Below are 11,972 nucleotides of genomic sequence, written 5' to 3'. Positions count from 1 at the left end.
TATCATCATAACAGCTCATAAAACTTTAGAGTTCTGATTGCTAATCAAAAATCAATAGAAAAAAATTATTGCATTTTTTTGCCAGAGTTACAAAATACAACAATATGACAAATTGATAACCTTGCATAAGATTTCTAATATATCTCTCATTGTCAGTTTCAAAAATTACAATTAGTATTAATCCACTGAAATAATTGCTCATCTTTCAGACGTTTATCACAATTAGTAAAAACATACATTTCCATCTATAATTAATAAAAAAAAATTATAATTCACGTTCCAATATCAAACCAGCATAAGTTTAGTATAAATTTCGTATAGACATTATTACGTAGTTTGTGCACAATTAATCATAGGAAGATTTCAATTATCTTTCACTTTCTGCGGAATGCAAACACATGAACAATATATAATATAATACACAATGTATAATAATTCACATGACCCGAACTTACTGAGTGGCAAGGTAACCTAAATGTTATCAAACGACCGCAAAATCATAAAAAACATCCTCAATATACAACGGATAGAAGAATATCGTAATTATATATTGATTTATTAAAATCGTGCGTCGGTGAGTACTCAACTCGTCAGTATAGTATTTTATTAAAATATTGCAAAGAATACAAAACTAAACCAGTTGGTATTGGTATTTTGCCTTGAGGCAAGTTACATGAACTTCCCGATATGCGTAAATAATCGACCTAATAAAAAATAAATTAATTTATGAGTGATTAAAAGTATTCCAAATGGATTTATTACACATACTTGCAAACGAACGAACACGTTAACTCGGAGTATTTTCTAAAAGCAAATTTTCAAAAATCATCAATTTTTATAAGTGAACGAGTTTCCGTAAGACTTTAATGGTTTATAGTATGTAAGACTAAGTACCGTATCGTTATACCAAGTAAATCGTCAAAAAACTACTCATTTCTTCAAACTTTGAAGATTTTTGAAAATTGAACTACTTGTTTTAAGACCGTAATATTTCAGTGAGTTCTATAAGACCATGATATATATCATCAATAAAAGTTTCATAAAGATCGGCTCAATTTTGTTTTTCAACAACGAATTACAAGAAAACGGCTCAGTAGATTTTCACCTAAAACTAATCAGTATCATTCCCACCTAATATCTTTCGAACAATTTTGATTTTTTAAAATCGATTCGGTAGTATGAGCTTAAATGTAGACGAAAAGTTTAACACTTTTCTCCAAATTACAGAGAAATGGCTGGGCAGATCGTCGCACAAAACTGACAAGCGATAGTCATCATTGAGGCACATCAAATGGTTTTTAAATTTCTGATATCGGTTCAGGCGTTTTTGACCAAACGTCGATGAAAGTCTAATTTTGACAAATGCCAAATAAAACGATACTAATTTTTGCAAACTTTGACGAATTTTTAAAGCTAAACGAGTTGCCGTAGGGTCGTAAGATTTTAGTATGATCAAGAAGACTATGGTATCTTGAAAATAATAAAAATCGCCGAAAAAGTTTTTTTCCACACTTTATTACAAGATAACGGCCCGGCCAATCTCTACCCAAAACTCATCAGCACGATTCCCAATCAATATCTTTCGAACGGTTTTTGAATTTTCAAAATTGATTCAGAACTGCGGGCTAAGAGGTGGACGAAAAATTTTTCACTTTTCTGCTATATACAAAGATAAGGTTTGGCTGATCGTCGTGCAAAATTGGTAAACGCTAGTCCTTATCGAAAATTTAAAATTTTAAAAAACGATCCAGCACCTTTTATATTTTAAAAAATGATCCTGCCGTTTTTTGAGAAAACGTCGATTTACGGCAAAAAATCTATTCACACACACACACACATACTTCTTCAAAATTTGGTCTCATTCGATTCACAATGGCTTGAAACGTCAAGAAAACATAAAATTAGCGAAAAGGATTTTTTTACGAAAAAAAAATTCTCCATCAAGAAGTTAACTAGTGGTGTATGGCATCGTGCATTAAGGCAAATTGCTGAAAGTTTCCGTTCCATAATGAGATATTCAAAAAATAAAATTTAGTTAGAAAAAATATTTTTCCCCAAAAGCAATCGTTTTAACACAAGCAGATTTTTCGAATCATTCAAATCGGATGCTAAGTTCTCTCAAAAACTGCAATTTTTGCATATTTAGCTTTGTATCTCTAAAACGGCTGGACCTACCTTTGTCAAAAACTAATCAATACATCTCCCTATCAATACGAATCAAATATTTTTGAATCATTCAAATCGGTTGATCCGTGCGCCCAAAAAATTGTATCCATACATACACACACATACATTTTTTGTAAGATATGTCAAAATGTTCAGAAACCTTAAAAACTGGAAGATATGAAAAAAAAATTAATTTCGATTTTTAGACGATTACAATGATTTACCTTACTGAGATTTTGTACTGACTGAAGTTGTGTTTGATCAAATCCCGGTTTTCTTAGAGATAATTTATTAAAAAAAAATATAATTTTAATAAAAAAGATAATTTGATATTGTTTGTAAAGCTATTAAATCAATTATTGTTGAAGCATGATGGTCTGTCTACAGAGAACGCAATTAGTCACTGCATTTTTAGTGCACTAACTAATTTTGTGTGAAATTAAAAACACAAATCTTAAAATTAACTATTAATGTTTGTGATTAAATTTTTAAAATTTGTCTATTAGGAATAGAAAAATATAATAAAATAAAATATGAAAAAATGTTTCAATTTTGAAAATATTTTAATTCAAGTTACGGATACACAAGATTATTCTAACTAACTCTTGATCATTAAGTAAATCTTTATCGTCTGTATTAATATCTAAAAAAGTTGCATTATCTAACATTCATGAAAGCTAAATTATATTTTTAGATATTTCGTAATTCTGTTTTTTTATTATTTCGCTAATGAGCGTATTATATTTATTCTTGTTGAGAATGCTTAATAACAATTTATCATCAAGATCAACTTGTAAATTATGAATCGAAATCATTAGACGATTGCTTTTCACCATATTGCAGTATTTTACAAATTTATGCTTACAAGATAATTAATGTATACATATACACACATAGATATATATATATATATATATATATATATATATATATATATATATATAATATAAACATACGTATGACTACAAATTTGGTTGGATGAATTGATTTTTTTAACATTCAAATATGATTATACATTACAAATTATATTATATATAAACTAAATGTTTGTTTTATAGTATTTATTCCTAAAAATTCTCTTCTCCGGTTTTTTTATATATTATTTTTATTTATCCTAACTACTTCTGAATTAAAAGACGTTAAGACAGAATTTTATACAATAAGCCTAGCAACTTCTGGAAAATCTTCAATTCAAACACAAATATTTATTAATAAAATATGTTACCAATATACTTTTATTTGCTAACGATAGAAATTTGTAATACTTTCGTTTCCTCTATATAATCAAATTAAATTTAGTCTATATAAGTTAATTCAGTATAAATTAAATTCAGGAATACTTATACCTAAAAATAACTAAAGAGTTTTTTATGATTGTGCAGACGTTTGAGAAAACTTCAATTTCAAAAGGTCAAAAATCGGCTCAAATACTCGAACACACAATGTTCTTATTTGATTCAGAATGACTCGAAGCTGCGAGAAAGCATAAAATTAACAAATCAGATTTTCTGGCAAAAATGATGTCTTTCGCTATATATGGTGCATAACTGTATTAAATTTTTACAAATATTACTTTTGAAATAAGTCTACCAATAATCCAATACTCGAAAACTGTAACATGTGAATTTAATTTGAAAATTAGCTTATTCCTTCCTCTAATGGGTTTCATGACATATTCAAACATAGTACCTATGTTGCAATAATTAATTATTAATCAATACAATACATGTACACAGATATTAAATCACATACTAATGATTTGGAGACCTCGAAACTAAATTATATTAATCTGAAACAACAATGGATTGATTTGATGGATGACATTAATACTGCAAAATTTCATTTTGTACAATGATCAATTTGATGGCTTTCAATGCAGTCAAAATGGACTGAATGAATAAATTTAACTTCCATGAGAAAAAATTACTAAAATGGATAAAAATAGTTTTTTGAAATAATTATCATAAATTTCATCTTTATATTTTATACATAAAATGTAAATTGCTATAAGACCATTATCTATTTTATCTACAAAAATAGAAACATAAAATAAACCAAACCAAATTAATTCTTCGCCAAGCAATATGCTTGGTGAATCACTGTAATCGGATGCGCCATTCTTTCAAAAATTGTTATTCAATTAACTTGCTCTAGATTTCCGAAAGCGCTAGCCAAAAACTAATCAGCATATTTCACCGTCAATACAAATTTAAATTCTTTTGAATAATTCAAATCGGTTGATCCGTGCTCCCAACATCGTGGACAAAAAATTGTACCCAAACATTCATACACATACATACATATATTTTTTCGAAGGTATGCGAAAATGTTCAGAAACCTTTGAAACATTAAAATACGCAAAAATTTTGATTTTGGATGTTAAAAATAGCGCAATAGTAAGAGACGAGGTGATAGTAATTATAGAGAATTCATGTTTTTTATCCAAGTTTTTTTTTATACAATCTTACAAACTTCAGAAACTGATTTTTAGCGTAGTATGACCTTTTATTAATAAGATGAATTATCTTTACTATCATATGAATAAATTCCTATGAGATATACAAATGAGTAGTCGTTAAAAGTACTGCATAAAAGGAAATCTTTATTTCTAACCCATAATCATATATGAACGTGTTGCATGGTTTTAAATTAATCAATTTCTTACAGAATTATGTAATGAGTTCTTTAGAAATATGTTTGCATTGATTGGTATCTAAAATATTTATTTTATTTAGAATGATTATTAGTTATAAAGACTAAAACAACAACTTCGTAGTAGAGATTATAGATAGACGGGGTGACAATCTCCTCAAAAATCATATTATTAAATACAATATAATGCTGATTTCTGAAATATATTAAAACTAAAATTTACCATATTCAATTTTTGTTTAATTTAATATATATATTTTTTTGTTTGTTACCGTTCATTTCGAAAGCTTATAATAAAATTTGTCTTTGTCTTTGTCATTTAGTATTAATAAAATTGATTGATTTAGACGTATCCTTTACACTGACATCACAAGGAATTATCTGTCTGATATACTTCAAAATATGTTGCAAGAGTAATCTTGACATAGATTCAAAGTGCTTATTCGTTGTATGAGAAGACTACTCGTTAATAAAGACAATTTGCACTCTAATTTTTATTATTTGAAAAAAATTATAAACTAAATAATTAAACTAATAAAATGTTTTGTTATGTTTTGTAATTAATTAGTACTTTGATTATCGTATGACAAAGTTTCACAAAATAACAGCAAAGCCTTTACAAAAATTTATATTTTTACGCGAATTTAATTAAAATTATAGGGACAAAAATGGCAGAGAGATATAGACAAAAAATGGCAGAGAGATATAGACAAAAAATGGCAGAGAGATGATAGAGACAAAAAATGGCAGAGAGATGATAGAGACAAAAAATGGCAGAGAGATGATCTAGACAAAAAATGGCAGAGAGATGATCTAGACAAAAAATGGCAGAGAGATGATATAGACAAAAAATGGCAAAGAAATGATGTAGACAAAAAATGGCAGGGAGATGGTCTAGACAAAAAATGGCAGAGAGATGATGGAGACAGAAAACGGCAGGAGATGGGGACAAAATTGGCAGAGAGAGACAAATGTGAGCAAATAGCGCCAAAAAGGAGGCGAGTAGCGCCTAAAAAGGGCAAGTAGAGCCAAAAAAAGCCGTCTAAAACAGGCGAAGACAGAGCAGAGATGGTCAAGAAAAGGAAAGATAGCCAAAAAACAAAAGGTGTCAAAAATACCATAGGCAAATAGAAAAATGGCATAGGTTATTAGCAAAACACAAAGACAGACAAGAGGCTAGAAAGGCAGCCAGACAGCCAATATATCAGGCGAGCAGGCAATGAAACAAAAACAATATTGGGCTTAGACCTTTTGGATATATTGAATAAAGCACATAATCCAAAATTCTTTTCTTATACTTTGTCTATAACACGTTGTATATAATTCGGTACGCGATATTGCAGGTATATGAAGATCTCACCATCAAGTGATTTAAAAAAAAAATATTCTCGTACAGATATTTAATGAGAATGCAGCTTTTGTCAACGGCATTGTAAATAGTTTGGATAATAATAATAGAATTGTTGAATTGTTGAATAAATCGTTGCAAAATCTCATCTCTATCCGAGTGTTGAGCTGTGTAGACATTTCGCAACCGCTATTTATTCGTTTCAGTGAATTATACGCGGCACGTTCACGCGAAAGCGTGTGAATTAGCGGCTGAAAAAAATCTCGATTAAAATTAATTAATTAACATTCAATAAGATTAGTACATTTAAAACAAATTGTTTATCGGCTAATAAACGCTCACAGACGCGTATTGTCACGGGTCAACGTTACGCAATGTAATGGATAGGACGACTTGCACAAAAAACAAAAGTAATTTTTAATTGCATAAATTTACAGAACAATAAACATTACAATAAATAATTTTGCAATTTTCAAGGTAACGAGTTTTGGGTTACATCTAGTGGAATATCGGACATATGATATTCTCATGGTTTTTGAAATTTGAAGTGTAGGAAATTTTTGGGATGCAAGAATTTATGTATTTCAGGAATATATTAAAATTAAAATTTTACTGTTTCAAAGTGCACCTCATTCCCAATTAAATCCATTCCTAAACATTAGTTTTATCTGGAACTAGTATCAAAATTTGTAATGATATTTATTATGTTATGTTATATTAAATTATATTATAGTTATCGTTTATTCACAGTAAATTTACTTTGAAAATTAGGTAACACATTTAAGAATCTAATCATTTAATGCTCATATGACAGTTCTCATTTTTTTATCCTTAACATTTTCATTCGAAACTTTTTGTACCGATTTGTAGAAATACACAAAAAATAAAATAGTCCAAAAATGGCAGAGAGAAATAGAGACAAAAAATAGCAGAGAGCTACATTAGGGACTTTGAGTCTAGTATATGTGGTATTTATAAAAATTACTACATAATGATATACCAAATACAAAAACAGATTTATGCTCAATGATAAGTCAATGGAGAATTTTTGAAACTGTGTTACTATAGAATTACTCAACCTAATCATAAAACAATAAATCTAAAATATATATGTAGTTATCTAGTTTATTTATGAAAAAGAGGATCTCAAATATAAAGATTTTTTTAAATTAATCATAAAATTTGATTCAAAATTTGCAAAAAGCAAAGGTATGGAATTTTGATTTTTTAAATATTTCAAATTCAATATTTATACAATTTTTAAAGTTTTATTAATGGACAACTCTTCATTTCATCTAGACAGATTTAAGAAAAAAATAACAAATTTAATTAATTTTAATAGTGTTAAATTTTTGATTTTTTTAGGTCAATAAATGCCATTTAACACAAATTTAAAAATTTCTTTGTTGAATTTGCACTAAAAATATAATACCTATGTAAGAGTGTTTTCAAAACCACCCATAGTTTTAAGTTATCAAACAACATTTTCGACATCACTCAAAAAATAAAAAAATATTTCAAATTGTTGCAGGGCTTGTCATAGTTTTAGTAGTAAATAAGAGCTTTAATTTTTTAATCTTTAATGTCCAATCTTCAATTCATCATCAGATTGGACATTTCACTGAGAAACTCCTATGAAAATGTATCAGAAATTATCAGGTCAATTATCAGAAATTTTATTACAACAGCTCATAGAATTATTTTGAGTTCTATTCTAAATTAATAATTAAATAAAAAGATGTTCACAATTGGTTTTTGGTGTTAATTTTCTATGCGAATTACATGTTAAGGGCAGCTTTTTGTTCAAAGATAAACAATTTTGTTCGATTACAATATCAACATATTATAAGAAAATTTGGCGTTGTGTATCAAGAAAGAACACTGATTCCGTCAGTAAATCGAAACGAAAAATAATTCATTTTCAGATCTGCTTCAAATCAGTAAAACAAATTTATGGTCACGTATCGATTTAATTTCTGAAACATAAGGTTCAAAGACCAGCCTTGCCATAGGTAGGTAAATGCCGTTCGATTTATTTCACAATCGATCTCATTATCTCTTTTAAATCAGAAGATTATCTTCAGATCAGAACTCAATAAAACGCTAATTGCGACTGCAAATACTTTGTTATTTGCAGCAATAAAACAGATCGGTGCGTCCGATTTCAAAACAATAGAAGACACGATTGTGATTACTTCGAGATCCATCGGTATAATTATATTATTATTTGTTTATCATTGGGAATGGTCCCATTTTTATATTTGTGATACAGTATGAAGTGAATATCATAAGAACTGGTAGGTAATTGTAATTAATCCATCTACTATAATTTAAAGGCAGGTCCATGATGCAGTTCTCTTTTCTACGCTGCTGTCATACTTCATTCTTTTCTGCACGTCGCCAAAATTCTATAATTTCAATTATCTCTATTGTTCAGACCCATTACTTTCTCATATTATTGTGCGCAAGAATGTTTTCTTTAAATAAATTCGGCAGGATTTCATTTTAATTTTTAAATTATTTTTTTATTGGTAGCATAGCGAATCAATATAGTTTTCCTCATTATTTTCTAACACAATTCCAAATATAATCATTTTTAATTGTTGGATTACCCGATGATTGTTTTGATCTTACAAACCAATGTTCCAGGTTTGATATTCACTCCTGCCTACCTGGTTCTCAATCAGTAGTGATATCCTTTTCACTCAAAAATATAGATATAAATTATAGGTAAAATAGTTTTCAGGTGAAATTGCTTCAAATTAGGAATTCATCACCAGTACTGAAAAAATTATAATAATGTCAATTTATCCAATATAGATAGGGCAACCGTTGGGTTCTTTTTCCACAGTTTTGATTGTAGTTTAAAAAAGGAGTAATTTTTGCCAGTTCATATTTATCATAAGTATAAAATTATGTTTTGATGGTAACATTTAACTAATATCTGTCACATCAAAAAATAGACATAGAAAAATAGCCAATAAATTGGTATATTCAAGATGCAGATTTGAAAAATACTACAAAATTAGTAAAGAACCCGAATGTCAATTAAATTCTGAGGCAAAATTGAAGATTTTTTTCTACGTGGTTAAAATAGATATATTAGCATACTTAAATGGGTTGAAATTCAAAATATTGTACTTTTGCCAAATCAATTAGTACACAAAATACATCATTCGAAATTTCAAGTCCAAAATTTGATGCAAGTATATATTTGAATCTTATGCAAAATGATCGATTTCTCTACATTATTCAAATGAATTTAAAATCATCACTAAGTATCTTGTTTTCAATATTTTTAATACATTATGGATTTACAGACAAAACAATTTTCAAAGTTATCATATTTTCTATCAAAATATGATTGATAATTCAACTTTAAATTTAAAAAATGTAAATAAAACTTATAAGTATTTAGAACAATTTTATAATGTGTTGTAAGTGTATGTGTAAATACTGTATCATAATCTTAAGAAAATTGAAAGTGTAAATAAACCGGACGCAAAAAAGTAATTATCAATGCACATTACCAAAAAAGCATGTTACATCAGTAAAAACATGACCGATAAATTAACATATAATCTAAAAAGCAAATATTGAACAATACTTTTAATTTCACAATTATGGTTTTTTAGATATTCAAATAAATCATATTAGACCTTTCATTCAAATCGTAGAAAAAGTTTCGAAGTCAACAAATCACGTCTGAGTATCATCCATCGATATAAATCGTGGTGATGATACCATAACTCTACCTTTGACCTAAAACAAAACAAAACCTAGAAATGTGATCTTATGAAATAAGATTAATCGCATTGTATTACTTCATTTACTTTTTCACTTTGATAAATAGAATTATTCAAGTGCGCGATCGGAAAGTTAAGCTACTTGCACACGACCTAATGGATGATCCACATAAAAATTTTGGTACTATTACCTACTTCATTTTATAAACTCTACATGATATTACATGTAATTATTTTTATTTAATTTTCAATAGCAATCAAAATACAGTACAATTCTATGAGCTATTTGACATTACATGTTTTAACTAGTTGAGAGTGACGACATTTTGCCTTAAGACAAGTTGCAAAAACTTTCTGATAGATGTAATAATTGACTTAACAACGGAAGCTGAGATTTAGATATTTAGATAAAGAAATTCGAATTGTTGCGAAAACTGTTACATAAAAGCTTTTTTTAGTAGTTCCAAAGAAATGGCTCGGCCGATCTTCTCGCAAACCTAAATGCCTCTTTCTTATTGAGTTTATGGAATGACTTGTAAATTTGTGAAATTCATGTTTTGACTTATCACATCAAAAAAAAGTCTATTATCACTTTTTATTCATTTTTCAACCTTCGATGAATTTCCAAAATTAAACCACTTGTCTTAGGACAATTGGGTAATTAAGGAATACTAAAATATTACGGTCCTAAGACAAGTGGTTTAATTAAGGACCTTAAGGACCATTATATCTATCAATATAAGAAGTTTCAATTTCAAAAATCATCGATAAATATTTTTAATAGTTAATTATAAAGAAATGGCTTGACCGATCTTTGTCCAAAATTTATCAGCATGATTCTCAAATAATATATTTCAAATACTCTTAGAATTTTTGAAATTGATTCAGAATTTTTGACTAAAACGTGTACAAAATATTTACACTTTTCTGCTAATTATAAAGAAACGGCTAAACCGATTCAATCAAAAAAGAAACCAACGCTAGTGCTTATCAAGTTTCATCGAATGGTTTCTAAATTTTTCAAATAGATTCAGCAGATTTAAGGAAAACTTGATGAAAGGTCTAATTTTAACAAAATTCAAAAAAACCTTACTCACTTTTTTGAACTTTGATGAATTTTTTAAATCAAACGGCTTATCGTAGCGCCGTAATATTTTAGTATGTTCTATAAGACCATGATTGCTATCGCCAAAAAAAAGTTTCATAAAAATCGTCGATTTGTTTTATAATATTAATACTTTATTACAAGAAAGCGGACTGATTTTTACCAAAAACTAATCAGTTTTTTAATTTTGAAAATTATTTCGCGTTTTAAAACGTGGACGATTTTTTTTAATTTTCTACTATATTCAAAAAACGGCTTGGCCGATCGTCACGCAAAACTGACAAACGACAGTCCTCATCGAGATACATTGAATGGCTTTTAAAATTTTTGAAATCGGTTCAGCCGTTTTTGTGAAAACGTCGACGAAAAATCAAAAATCAGCTCACATGCACACACAATCTTACATACACACACATACTTTTTCGAATACTGATTATTATTAATATTCATTCGATTCAGAATGGCTTGGAACGTCGAGAAAACATAAAATTAGCAAATCGGATTTTTGGGTGAAAACAAACTTCTCCTTCGGAAAGTCTAAAATTATGGATTTCAGGACAAAATCATTGTTTTTAAAATGTTGGCTAACTATAATAGAACTATAATTTTGATAAGTGCTATAACAGAACAAATATTTTGGTATTCTAAATATGGGACCAATTCTCCGATAAAATAGAAATGTTATGTCAACGCTTTGTTATGGTGCTATTTACGTATGAATTAGTAACAAAAACTGTCGAAAAGCTATGTATTTGCTGTGCGATCAGGTGTTTCACGCATAAAACCTAACTTCACATATGTGTTATCAAGGGCACACAAGAAAGATGCACTTACGTTAAAAATGTTATTTTGACGTTTGTGTGTTTTGTAGGTTAGGTTTTATGTGTTTTTATTGTTATAATTTGTTTCTAATGTCAAAATAAAAAATTCCCTAATTTGTGCTTTACCCAATCAA

At 28.1% G+C, this 11,972-nt stretch overlaps 1 protein-coding gene across 1 annotated transcript in view; it reads left to right on the top strand.

Moving 5' to 3' along the window:
• Positions 1-5,844, top strand: part of LOC113374780 — a 36,525-nt gene extending 30,681 nt beyond the window's left edge. The window contains exon 9 of the mRNA XM_026614746.1: positions 5,479-5,844. Within this exon, the coding sequence (XP_026470531.1) occupies positions 5,479-5,844 (366 nt within the window). The remainder of the gene's footprint in view (positions 1-5,478) is intronic.
• The last annotated feature ends 6,128 nt before the right edge of the window (positions 5,845-11,972 follow it).

Source organism: Ctenocephalides felis, unplaced genomic scaffold, assembly GCF_003426905.1.
Source record: "Ctenocephalides felis isolate EL2017-DRISC unplaced genomic scaffold, ASM342690v1 CF-g0.4_SCAFFOLD_01886, whole genome shotgun sequence".
NCBI lineage: Eukaryota > Metazoa > Arthropoda > Insecta > Siphonaptera > Pulicidae > Ctenocephalides > Ctenocephalides felis.
Note: the sequence above shows the minus strand (reverse complement) of the source record. Positions and strands in the feature narration are given on the sequence as shown.